Raw genomic sequence first — 14,228 nt, 5'->3', positions numbered from 1 at the left:
GCTTCCCCATTCTTCACTGTGGCGGCGGCATCGATCGTGTGATCCCTTTTATAGGGGTACACAATCGATGACATCACACCTACAGCCACACCCCCTACAGTTAGAAACACACATAACCCCATCAGCGCCCCCTTGTGATTAACTCCCAAACTGTAATTGTTATTTTCACAGTAAACAATGCATTTTAAATGCATTTTTTGCTGTGAAAATGACAATGGTCCCAAAAATGTGTCAAAATTGTCCGAAGTGTGCGCCATAATGTCGCAGTCACGAAAAAAATCGCTGATCGCCGCCATTAGTAGTAAAAAAAAAATAATTAATAAAAATGCAATAAAACTATCCCCTATTTTGCTATAAATTTTGCGCAAACAAACCGATTAACGCTTATTGCGATTTTTTTTACCAAAAATAGGTAGAATAATAAGTATCGGCCTAAACTGAGGAATTTTTTTTTTATATATTTTTGGGCGATATTTATTATAGCAAAAAGTAAAAAATATTGCATTTTTTTCAAAATTGTCGCTCTATTTTTGTTTATAGAGCAAAAAATAAAAACCGCAGAGGTGATCAAATACCACCAAAAGAAAGCTCTATTTGTGGGGAAAAAAGGACGCCAATTTTGTTTGGGAGCCACGTCGCACGACCGCGCAATTGTCTGTTAAAGCGACGCAGTGCCGAATCGCAAAACCTGGCCGGGTCTTTTAGCTGCCTAAAGGTCCAGGTCTTAAGTGGTTAATATCGCTTTAGTTCTAGGATAAATTATTGAGTACCCTGTTGGAGCTTTGCTTGCGGTAATCAGGAAAAGTGTTAGGCCCCGTACACACGACCAGTTTCCTCGGCAGAATTCAGCTTTCGACCGAGTTTCTGGCTGAATTCTGTCGAGGAAACTGGTCGTGTGTACACTTTCGGCCGAGGAAGCCGACGAGGAGCTCGACGAGGAAATAGAGAACATGTTCTCTATTTCCTCGTTGTTCTATGGGAGCTCTCGTCCCGCCGAGCTCCTCGGCGGCTTCAGGGCTGAACTGGCCGAGGAACTCGATGTGTTTGGCACGTCGAGTTCCTCGGCCGTGTGTACGAGGCTTTAGAGGGTGTAACAGTAGGTTTCATATGCTGAACATAACTAATGTTAATTTGGTAATAATGTTATAAGGATGTTTTTATTTATTTTTTTAGAGTGGAGCTCGAATTAACATTTCAGAAGGGAATTGTCCAGAAAGGATTGTTACAATAACTGGACCAACAGATGCTATATTCAAGGCCTTTGCTATGATTGCTTATAAATTTGAAGAGGTAACTCTTTCCAATCACTGTCATTACATGCAAATCTAATGCCGCGTACACACCATTACTTTATGTGATGAAAAAAAACGACGTTTTTAAAAACGTCAATTTAAATGACCGTGTGTGGGGGAAAACGTTGTTTTATGTCTTGTGAAAAACGACAAAAAAAAAATTGAAGCATGCTTCAATTTTTTGTGTAGTTTTTCAAAACGTCGTTTTTTGTTTCACAAAAAATTACGTGTGTAGCAAAAAACGACGTTTAAAACAAAGTTTTTAAACCCGCGCATGCCCAGAAGCTAGTTATGAAGCGAGCTTCAATGGAAAAGAGTGGTGAACGTATCCTCGCTTTGCTAGAGCATTGTGAAAAAATGATGGTGTGTAGGCAACGTCGTTTTTGAAAATTGAAGTTTCAAAAACGTTGTGTGCGAAGACGGAGCAATTAAAGCAGAGTCCTGGAAAAAAAATAATACAATTAAAGTCAGCAGCTACAAATACTGCAGCTGCTGACTTTTTATATATGGACATTGGACACTTACTTGTCCAGGGCGCCAGCGATGTCGGCACCCGAAGCCGATCTCTCCCTCAGCTCTCGGGTGCTGCAGCCGCCATCTTCAGTGAGGGAATCAGGAAGTGAAGCCTTGTGACTTCACTTCCTGGTTCCCTAGTGCGCATGTGTGAGTCGCTCTGCGCAATCCCACTGGTCCCTGCTATCTTCTGGGACCTCTGTGTGTCTCCTAGAAGACAGCAGGGGGGGGGGGAGGGGGGGACGACGAAGTAGGTGCCAGGCGTGGTGTAGGTCACCGCAGTCACCGCAGTGATCTATGCCCGGAAGTGGGAGCAAATACCTGTATTACACACATGTTCCAAAAAGCAGAAGTTACATCTTTGGGTGGAACACCGTTTTAAGGAGATCCCATGCCTCTGTTTGTCTGCCCGTGTGTGTGAAATTTGGGAGATGCACATATGTGCCTCAGGTCTTTGCCAGGTCCCCTCCTTGGCACATCTGTGCATGCTCCAAACCTTCAAAGATGCCAGCCCAGGGGAGGGGGAATAGTGCCATCATTAAAGGGACTGAAGTTTGCGTTTAAACTTTGATATGAAATAAAGTCAGCCTGTACTAGAGAAGTAAGTAGGCTGCCATTCCTCACCTATGCTTCTGAAAAACAACTTGCTTGACTGTCATACTTAGGCCCCTTTCACACTGGGGCGTTTTGCAAGCGTTATTCAAGCGTTATTACAGCATTATTCAAGTGTTTTTCGAGTGAAACCTCATCTGCAATCCCAATGTGCTGGTAAAGCACCGCTAAGACCCTAAAGTTTTAGGGTGTTTTTGCAGTGCCTCAGTGTGAAAGGGTAAGGCGTTTTTACAGCGCTTTTCAATTCCTTTCAATGGAGAGGGGCGTTTTTGGAGCACCAAAAAGCTGCTCCAAAGATGCTGCTTGCAGAACTTTTCTCAACGCCCTGCCAGTGCAACGCCTCAGTGTAGGTTCACATTGCTGGCATTTGCTCTACCAGCCCAATCTCTGTTTTGCATGCAGATTATGTTATGCTGATAAATTGATATAGTTTATGTAATAATGACATCTGTATTTGTAAACATTTATTGTTTCTGATTGATTATACGATTTGAATATAGTTACATAATTACATAGTTAGTCAGGTTGAAAAAAGACACAAGTCCATTCAACCACAAAAAAATAAAAAAATATGTTACTTGTTTTAATATTTGCCCAGTATCCTGCTTTCCATTATACCTCTATTGACATATAGGTAGGAAAATTTTCTTTTTAAGTCATGTACTGGCACCCAGAAGTTCCTCCACATATCTTTAGCAGTCTAATACAGTGCCCTGGCAGCCTTTTTCTGGTAATACCAACTTCATTTTGGAGGTTGGCACTTTAGTCTGTCTCTGAACCAGCTCTTGGTTTGTGAAGCCACCCATCACATTAAAGAACCCATAGTAAAGTTTGGGAGACTTAGGGCCGGATTCACAAAGAGTTACGCCGGCGTATCAGTAGATACGCCGACGTAACTCGGAATCTAAGCCCGTCGTAAGTTTAAGTGTATGCTCAAACTGAGATACACTTAAACCTAGCTAAGATACGACGGCCTGCGCCGTCGTATCTTAGGGTGCATTTTTTCCGCTGGCCGCTAGGTGACGCTTCCGTTGATTTTGGCGTAGAATATGTAAATGACTAGATACGCCGATTCACGAACGTACGCTTGCCCGTCGCAGTAAAGATACGTCGTTTCCGTAAGAGATAAGCCGCGTAAAGATAAAGCTGCCCCCTAGGTGGCGTAGCCAATGTTAAGTATGGCCGTCGTTCCCGCGTCGAAATTTGAAAATTTTTACGTCGTTTGCGTAAGTCGTCCGTGAATGGGGCTGGACGTAATTTACGTTCGCGTTGAAACCAATACTTCCTTGCGGCGTACTTTGGAGCAATGCACACTGGGATATGTACACGGACGGCGCATGCGCCGTTCGTAAAAAACTTCAATCACGTCGGGTCACCAATAATTTACATAAAACACGCCCCCTCATCCTCATTTGAATTAGGCGTGCTTACGCAGGCCCCATTTACGCTACGCCGCCGTAACTTAGGAGGCAAGTGCTTTGTGAATACAGCACTTGCCTCTCTGACTTACGGCAGCGCAGCGAAATACGATACGCTACGCCGCCGTAAAAATGCGCGGATCTACGTGAATCCAGCCCTTAGGCCCTGTACACACGATCAGAAATCTGATGGAATCGAATCCGATGGATTTTTTCGTTGGATATCCGAGGAAGCTGACTTTCATCAGTCTTGCCTACACACCATCAGTTAAAAATCCGATCGTGTCCAATGCGGTGACGTAAAACACTACGACGCGCTGAGAAAAATGAAGTTCAGTGCTTCTGAGCATGCGTCGACTTGATTCTGAGCATGCATGGATTTTTGACCGATGTATTTCCCCACAGACGATCGTTTTTTTTCAGGTTCTATTTTTTTCACCGATGGATTAAAAAAACGATGGGGCCCACACACAATCGGTTCGTCCGATAAAAATGGTCCATCAGTCCGTTTTCATCAGACGAACCGATCGTGTGTACAGGGCTTAAGGAAGTGGGAACCAAGAACTAAATTCTTCGATAAATATGTGGATACAAATACTTCGGTATTTTTCTGACCTTCCTTAAAACTAAAGAAGTGGCTTAGAGAAGCTGCAAACTTTATTCCACATTATCGAACAAGTCCAGTTGACAAACCACTAGTAGATTTACCATGACCTGTATAAATTAGAACTTTCACAGATATACTAGTTAATGTCAGTATTTAAATATTATAGCACCCTAAGTGTCAGGGTTCCTGATGCACTGTGAAAGATTACTAAATGTATGTACAGGAACCTCTGGGTGCAATGCATATGAATTCTGAGAGCAGTTTACTTACATTACCTAAACACAAGAACAGAATGTAATGGAACAAGTCATATCTTTATTGTCCTGCAGAGGGCAGTGTGACACCATCACAGAACATTATCTTCTAAATCTTACTACAGAACACAAAATCCTTATATTTTTTCTTCCTAGGATATCATAAATTCAATGAGTAACAGTACCGCAACCAGCAAACCCCCTGTCACTTTAAGGCTTGTGGTACCGGCAAGCCAGTGTGGCTCCTTGATTGGAAAAGGAGGCTCCAAGATCAAGGAGATCAGAGAGGTTAGTGCACTTGGTGAATTGAAAGGCCGGCTGGGATGAAATACCAGGTACCTTATATTAAAAAAACAAAATCATTAATAAATAAGTTTCCAGAAAGAAAAGAAAATGTAAAAATGTAAGACATTTTACACTTTTCACATTTGCTTTAGCTAATGCACCCTACATTTCTTTAAGTTATCTATCATTTTAAGGTGATTTTCACCTTCAAAAGAAGAGTAACTCCAATCCACTCCTCCTTCGCCCCACTACACAAAGATTGCTGTCTTTTTATTTTTTTAAGTCACCTTTTTAAAATTAAACGTTTTGATCCAGCTCCCCGTATTTGATTTACTGTGGAACCTTGGTTAACGAGTAACGCGATAAACAAGCGTTTTCAAAGACGAGCAACTTTTAAAAAAAAATCTGCTTTGGCTTACAAGTGTTGTCTCTCAAAACAAGCAGAATTCAAGCCAATGGGGTGTGCAGAACCGCATTTGACCAGAAGTGCGGGGGCGCTGTGACACTCAGCTGTCCCCGAGTATTTCCAAGGCTTTTCTCTGTCGCCCCCCCACTTCTGGCCACATGCGGTATTGCGTGAAATAGAAGTCAATGCGGAATTAATTATCTTCATTTCCATTGACTTCTATGGGGAAACTTGCTTTGATATGCGGGTGCTTTGGATTGCAAGCATTCTCCTGGAACGGATTATGCTCGTAATCCAAGGTTCCACTGTACCTAAGTTAATGACATGTACTGTGCCGCTCCCTATGCCTTCTGGGGTATGCATTAAACTTATCCCAAGAGGCTTTGCCTTTCATTCACAAAGGGTAGGGAGGGGGTGAGCCTAGCACCTTGCCATTGGGATGCTGAAACCGGTAGACCCGGCAACCTCTCAATGATGTCAGGAAAGAACATGACAGCGCAGGACCGGATCAGTGGAAGAAGAGAAGAGGATCTCAGCAGGACAGTTCTAAATCCGCTGGGCGGGTGAATATCTGAACTCTGCAGAGACTGCAACCTGGTAAGCAGGGGTAAACAAAAAGCAAAAAACATAGGGAGGGTGAAGTTCAACTTTAAGGCTAGAAGAGGCCTATAAGAGCCCGCCTCCAGCATTGATAACGCTCAACATGATCATATCTGCGGGGAGGTTTATCTCCATTATCTTGATTATAGCAAGATAGTGGGCATTGCTGGCACCTTAGTAAATTATACATGGGGTGTTACATTGAATGTGGAAAAGACATTTTGCTGGTGGTGATTAGCAGGGCAGAAAGTGAGAGAAATCCAAGACAAAGGCAAAAAGACTGTACACTTTTCAAAGTGCAGTTGCACTCTGCTAGTTTCCCCAGGACTTATTTTCAGCTAGCTCCAATCTGGTCACATGATCCACTGTGTGAGACAGCATAGGGAAGAGGAGAGCGTGCTTGATAATGACTGGTAAGACCTGAAGTGGTGACACTGTGCATATGTTCCTATGTTCCATCTGTTGTTGGCGCTCCCGCCTCTCCACACATGTGACAGCGCCCCTCTAAATTTTGCGCCCGGGGCGATGACCCCCCTGGCACCCCCCACGCTATGCCACTGAGCCATTACAATTGGGCCCTTGTCAAAGTAGCTCAAATCCTTACACTTGCACATTTTTCTGCTTTGAACATATCAACTTTAGGGACAACATATTCACTTGCTCCAAATATATGCCACCAACTTTCAGATGCCATTGTAACAAGATAATCAGTGTTTTTTATTTTACTTGTCAGTGGTCATAATGTTATTGCTGATCAGTGTATAATGCCTACTTAGCACTGTTAAAGTGACCATAGTGTCACTTTTTTTATCTTGCTTGATTTTTAGGCTACTTTCACACTGGGAGACTCCTCAGGCATTTTTGCGCAAAAAAATCGCGTAGTAATGCGCCTGAAAAGCACCTCTGTTATTATTGTTATATGTGCATAAGGTATGCTAAAAAAAATAAAAACATAAGTGCATAGTACAAAGGCTAATGCAAATGCTAACAGTATAAACATATCACATGTCACAATCTATGGTACATTGTTATGCTTTCTCCTTTTTCCAGTCTACAGGTGCTCAAGTGCAGGTAGCGGGAGATATGCTGCCCAACTCCACAGAGAGGGCAGTAACCATTTCGGGCACCCCTGATGCCATTATCCAGTGCGTCAAGCAGATTTGTGTGGTGATGCTGGAGGTACAGTGTATCGGAGTAGCGGTAATGTAAACAAGCACACCACACCTCATTCAAAGACACATTACAGTAAGAAGACAAGGACAACTTTAGAGTGTAGGTAGGTAGTAACACCTATATATTAAAGCTAAATTCCAAGTATGGCTTTATTTGAATAGTTACATTGGTCTAGATTGGACCAGTATATATATGCGTATGTCGTACCTGTGGGATCTCTGTGGAAGCAGAGAATCACTCTGGTCACCACTATTACAGTGATTGTTGCTATCTTCTATGTACTGTGCTGAATGGCTGTCTGGCCCATAGTGAACACAGGGAGTTGCTCATTCTGCACAGACACCATTTACAACATTTTTGTCAATGAATGCAAGGCGTTCTTTGAGTGCACAAGGTGTATGTTGTGACAACACTACCCTGACTGTCCAATCAGGGAACACCTTGGGCCAGATCCACATACATCTGCGCCGGGCGCAGCGTATCTAAGATACGCTACACCGCTGTAACTTACTTTTTGTTGGTTTGAATCCTCAACGAATTCGCGCCGTATGTTACGGCGGCGTAGTGTATCTCTCGCGGCGTAAAGGCGCGGAATTCAAATGGCTGTGATGGGGGCGTGTTTTATGTTAATACGTCTTGACCCAACGTAATCGACGTTTTTTTTTTAACTGCGCATGCGCCGTCCCTGGGGGTATCCCAGTGCGCATGCTCGAAATTAAACCGGAACCAGCCAATGCTTACGATGGTGACGTCATTCTACGCAAATTCCTATTCACGAACGACTTACGCAAACGACGCAAAAAAATCAAAATTGTACGCGGGAAGGACGGCCATACTTAACATTGAGTACGCCACCATATAGCAGCTTTAACTATACGCCGGAAAAAGCCGAACGCAAAGACGGAATAAAATGCGCTGGGCCGACGTACGTTCGTGGATCGCCTTAAATAGCTAATTTGCATACTCGACGCGGATTACGACGGAAACGGCACCTAGCGGCCGCCGAAAAATTGCATCTAAGATCCGAAGGCGTACGAAGACGTACGCCTGTCGGATCAAGCCGAGATGCCGTCGTATCTTGTTTTGAGGATTCAAAACAAAGATACGACGCAGGAATTTTGAAATTACGCCGGCGTATCAATAGATACGCTGGCGTAATTTCTTTGTGGATCTGCCCCCTTGTATTTACTGATGAAAATGAAAGGTGTTCTGTGAATGGCACCCATACCAAGCAAGCAGCCCCATGTGTTCACTATGCAGCAGGACAGTTTATCATACAGGACCGGGAAGATAGCAGTGATCTACTACAGTGATTCTCCATTTTCCAAAGGGATCTCAAAAGTATGGCATATGTAACTATGCAAAAAAGCCATAGCTGGAATTTAACTTTAAGTCAAAGCACCCTTTGTGAGAAAGGTAAGAGCAAAGTGATAACTTTAGTGCAAATCAATCTTGGCTACAGGTGCTACTTGAACACTCAGGACATCTTACAAGCCAAATGATGTACACACATACAGACAGCCCGATTCAGTAAAGTAACATTGAATGTGTATAGTGTAGAACTACAAAGCAACCAATCAAATTTTTCTTTCACTTGTCTGACAGCAGTTTGCTAAAAATCTGGCTGCTCCTACAATACTTAAAGTGTTACTAAACCCAGGACCCTGCATTCACTATATCTGGTCTCCCACAGTACACAGGACATGGAAATGCAATTATTTTAGTAAGCATAAACTGCTAAATACCTTTTTTCATCTGCGTTATATAGAGGTCTTGTGACTTCCATAAGTTTATGGTTAAAGCTTTTAAGAGGAGCTTTGATTCTACTCGGACTGTCCTATGAGGCTAAGGGACCCCTGACCCTCTGTCTGGACATTGCTAATTGGCCCTTTGCTGATCACATGTACATCCCAAGAAATAACTTTCTAGCAATACACACCAAATTGAGCATGTGCAGAATGGCTCTGTACTATCAACAGACTGATTGGGATTAGTGGAAGGAGGGGAGGATCAGAGAAGACAGGATCAAACAGCCTTTTTGGAGGATTAACCCCTTAGGTTCCACACTGAGTATAACAAGCATGCTATATATACTGTACATATACAGACTGATTTTACTGTTGTGGGCTTAGTAACACTTTAAGCTGGCCATACCTTATACCATTTTTTTCTTCAATTTCCTTGAGATTTACCTTGAACTATGTAGTGCAAGGGCCTGCCTGATTGCATGCAAATTTTATGTGTTTAGGTTTGACCTCATATTTATGGTTTTGGTGAATCTAAAGGAAAATTGTACAAGACAATTGTAAAATGTATGACCAGCCTTAGCAAAGTACTATTGCTCTTACTCAATAAATTCAACACTTTTTCATCTGAGCAGATTAAATTGACATTTCCAGTCTAACTATTCATTTTGAATTGAGCAACTGCAAGATGACAACAAGTGCATGTTTAATAGTACAGTTCTTTCCCTATGCAACTGTGGAACCCCAGATTCAAAATGCAGGTTTAATAGAACTCAACTTTTCTGGCTGGAGCACGCTAACTTTTCCCATTGCATACTGTGCCAATAACAACACCTCGGTGTCATACAATGATCCTCTCATTGCTTTGTAGGTGTTAGGAAAGGAGAGGCAGAGCAGTCCAAGTTGGAGGGGACGAAGCCTCTGTTTAGTGCACACCCTTGGTAGACAGTACAAATGTGTATTATAACATTTATTGAGTAAACATGTAGAGCCAATAATGTCCTAAACTAAATTTTCTGCCTTACAGGTAGTACCAAAGTGACAGAATGTACCAGCTTTGGTTAAAATATGTTATTGTTAAGGAGCATCCCAAAAAACTCCTGATTTCCAGGGTATGTGGGAAGGAGGAATGCTCCTTCTCCATCTCACAATGAAGTTCTTGGTTTCATGAGTGTTGTAATGCAATGCCCAGGCATTGATATTGAGAGATAGTGTCCCTTACAGGGTCATACGTACAGGGGTTGCCATTGCGACCAAACCCAATGCTCCTGGGGGCCTTTGCGGCCCCCTGTACACCTGGGTAGGAAGACGGTGGGGGCAGCGGCATTTAGAGGAACTGATCCGACCATGTAGCTGCTGAATGCTCGCTTCTCCTCCTCTCCCTCCCACAGATATTCAGTGGCTGCAGGAGAGAAATGGAGGACATCGGTTGCTACACATGCTGCTCCTGTCACCTCTATATCCCTGTCCTGCTGCTCTTCTCCCCTGTGTGCTTCTCTGGTGCTCCCTCCCCCCCCTGTGTCAGGATGGAGAGCGGAGAAGGGGCCAGTAAATGTGTCTTTTACCGGCCCCTTTCTTGTCTTAATGAATAGAGTCAGTGATCGTTTTATTTCTTCATAGCTGCAGCCTCAGTTTATGAATGAACAGGAAGCTCTGTGCAGAGATATTCCTGTCTATTCATTGTGTACAGCTGAAGCTGCAGAGAAAGGGATATATCATTCTCTTTCTGTGCATCAAAGTGAGACATCAGGCATCTGTTTAAATATTTCACCAAATCCCCCCAATCCCCCATCCTAAAAAATAAAATTGTAAAAAAATAGATAAAATAAAATGGTAAAAAATGATAAAAAATGAAAACAACAAAAATAAACAACTACTGACACCAGTCGCAGAACTACCAGGGTCGCAAATGTTGTACTTTGGTCAACTAGGCTTTGGTGTTCCTCCACTGTGGGGGGACCCCCAAGACAGCAGGAAGGTGGCCCGCTGCGGGACCAAAATAAAGGGTCCCACAATGGGAGTAAAGGGCCTGGGATCAATGGGAAAGGCCACAGTCGGGAGCCAGGGGGGCCCTTCATGGTTTATGGCACCAGGGCCCTGAAGATTCTAGTTACGCCTCTGGTCCCTATATATAGCTTATACATATGCCAACTTTCACCAAGTTAGTAGGAACTTTGAGTGATTTGGGCACAGTGCTAAGGAATATTATTGACAATCTGCAGGGATGATCTGCAGTGAATTATTGTAGCAACTTTAGAAATATTTTCTTCGATGCAGGTTTAATTTAAGCAAAAGGATTAGATTAAAACCAATGAAAGCCTTACTAGTACAGTAAGGCCACCAAGAGACTCAGAAATAATAACGTTTAGATTGTGAAGCTGGAGGATTCTATGGGATTGATTTACTAAAGGCAAATAGGCTACTGAATTTTTCTCTTGGCTTAGTGAATGTGGTGAAAATTCACTTTGCAAAGAATACATAAACACATGCAAGGTCAAAAAAAATATATCTTGCATATGATTAGATGTTTGAAGTCAGCAGTTCTTCGCCTCATTTACTAGACTAGGGAAAAATGACCTAGCAAAGCAAACAGCTTATTCGCCTTTAGTAAATCAATCTATGTATCAGGCCATTTGGAGCTCTAAGAAGCCATGAGCATGAGATCCCCATTGTTAGTAAGGGCCGTATATTTCAATTAGTGGGTTTGACTTAAAGTGGAGCTCCACCCTCTTTTTCAAGTCCCCTGCATCCCCTTCTACTGTGTCCCCTTAAACACATTTGATTTTTTTTTTTTTTTAAACTCACTGTGTTATTAACCACTTCCATACAGGGCTGTTATACACACATCCATACCAGGCCTATTCTGGCACTTCTCTCCTACATGTACAAATCATAATTTTTTTGATAGAAAATTACGCAGAACCCCCAAACATTATATATGTTTTTTTAGCAGACACCCTGATGTTACATCGAGTAAATAGATACCTAACATGTCACGCTTTAAAATTGCGCACACTCATGGAATGGCGCCAAACTTTGGTACTTAAAAATCTCCATAGGCAACGCTTTGAATTTTTTTACAGGTTACCAGTTTAGATTTACAGAGGAGATCTAGTGCTAGAATTGTTGCTGGCACTCTAACGCACGCGGCAATACCTCACATATGTGGTTTAAAAGGCGTTTACATATGTCGGCGGGACTTGCGTGTGCGTTCGCTTCTGCGCGCGAACTACTGGGGACAGGGGCGTTAAAAAATAAAGTTTTTATTTCTTTTTTTTTTTATATATTTATTTATTTTTTTACACTTTTTTTTTATTTTATTTTTTTTATCATCACTTTTATTCCTATTACAAGGAATGTAAACATCCCTTGTAATAGGAATGTGTGTGACAGGTACTCTTTATGGAGAGATGCGGGGTCAATAAGACCCCACATCTCTCCTCCAGGCTGGAAAGCATGAAATCGGTGAAAAAAAATTCACCGATCTCATGATTACCGTTGCTTAACAGCCGCAATTGCGGCTTTGTTTACTTACCGGGACCCGGGCGTGACGTCATCACATCGCGCCCGGGTCCTCCGACTGTTATAGAGATGACTGGTGACCATCTGGTCACCAGTCATCTCTATGCTTCCTGCCAGCGCCGGACGATTCGTTCTCCGGGCCCCCGACGGCACGGGAGAGCCCGGAGAAGCACCGGATGGCGGCGGGAGGGGGGGATGTCCCCTCCCGCAGCCTGTAAGAACGATCTAGCGGCGGAATCGCCGCTATGATCATTCTTACATTGTGCAGAATCCCCGGCAGAAGAGAAGGATATCTGAATGATGCCTCTAGCTGCAGGCATCATTCAGATATCCCCCCACAAAGCCCAGGACGTCATATGACGTCCACCCGGATCGGTAGAGGTCCTTTGTGGACATCATTTTACAATGGGCTGGTATTGATGTGGTTAATTGTTGTATAGTCCTTCCAGCCGCTGCCCGAGGCTGACCGTGTCACCTTTCTTTTTCAGACTAACTTTACTAGAATACATTAAGCTTGTGTATTATAGGGGTATTTTTATTTAAAAAGTGTCATTTTGGCTGGAACTCCACTTTAAGAAGGGAGTAGATAATGATGACTTTACAAATTCAATGTTCATTTATTGAAGTTGTATTCACTTTACTAACCCAATCATGTGCAAGCACAAATCCCTTTTTTTCATCTTGCATATATTTGCATTCATTTTCGTATTCATGTTACTCACCCAATCATGTGCAAGCACAAACCAATGCAAAGTCAGCATTCTCTACTTACAAATCAACCCCAGTGAAAACACTGTGCTCGTAAATCACCTTGGTCCAAAAAAATAAACACAATGTAATGTTTATCTTTAGACCCAGTGGAGTTAATTTACTAAAGAAGAAGAAGAACATGTTGACTTTGTAAAGTATCTGTCCACATTTTCTTGCTTGTGATTTGATGATTGAATTAAATATAGCTTCATCTTATCCAATGAGTGTTGTAACCATTGACTTTGCAATGTTCACATTTTTTACTCCTATAGTAAATCAACTCCACTTAGTCCTACTCGTTAACTTAAATCAATAGAAACATCTTTTGAGATTACATTAGCTGTAACATAGGCTAAACAATAATAGCCGACAATGCATTTATCCTTTGTAACTGAAAGTTAATAGGCTCAACCATAAGAAAAGCAGAAACATTTAAAAGATAACTGTGGTAGAATTGCTAAGAAAGAATCAGTGTTCATCAATGTGCATAAGCTGTGTCTTTTTATCCCAGCTAATGGCTTTTATCCCTGTAGCCATTACTCATCAGTTAATCTTAGCACTGACTTTATCTCCATAGCACACATTTCTTCTAAGTGTCTTGCTTACTTCCATTAGAGCTTTGTTAACATGTGGTGATTGTTTTCTGATTCTGGGCGGGTACTCTAATATTATCTCTCCCTCTCCTATCCCTTTTCCTAGTCCCCACCAAAAGGTGCCACAATCCCTTACCGTCCAAAACCCGCCTCCGCCCCTGTCATTTTTGCAGGTGGTCAGGTAAGAGCGGACCAGCTGGGTGCCTCCACTGCCAACCTCAGCCTATTGCTGCAGCACCAGCCTCTGCCCGTTAGTTTTACAAATATTTTCTTGCATGTTTTCTCATCCTACAAGTGATCACTCATCAGATTGGAACATACGCCATGAAACACTGCTGGCCTGGTGATCCCACTATACTTATATACACAATGAAAAGCTTTAAAGTGGGTGTAAACCTCTGAAAAATGAGCAGAGCATATTCCTCTATACTGTCTACAAGCCTCAATCAAAAACACCT

General features: G+C 42.5%; 1 protein-coding gene across 8 annotated transcripts in view; it reads left to right on the top strand.

The window, feature by feature from the left end:
* The window catches only part of PCBP3 (poly(rC) binding protein 3), a 99,291-nt gene that overhangs the window by 53,574 nt on the left and 31,489 nt on the right, over window positions 1-14,228 (top strand). For all 8 annotated transcript variants that reach the window (XM_040357619.1, XM_040357616.1, XM_040357622.1 and 5 more), the window contains exons 6-9: window positions 1,174-1,290; window positions 4,853-4,984; window positions 7,038-7,166; window positions 13,877-14,020. In XM_040357619.1, the coding sequence (XP_040213553.1) occupies window positions 1,174-1,290; window positions 4,853-4,984; window positions 7,038-7,166; window positions 13,877-14,020 (522 nt within the window). The remainder of the gene's footprint in view (window positions 1-1,173; window positions 1,291-4,852; window positions 4,985-7,037; window positions 7,167-13,876; window positions 14,021-14,228) is intronic.

This window comes from Rana temporaria, chromosome 6 (assembly GCF_905171775.1).
Source record: "Rana temporaria chromosome 6, aRanTem1.1, whole genome shotgun sequence".
Taxonomy (NCBI): Eukaryota; Metazoa; Chordata; class Amphibia; order Anura; family Ranidae; genus Rana; species Rana temporaria.
This window is presented reverse-complemented; position numbering and strand designations above follow the sequence as displayed.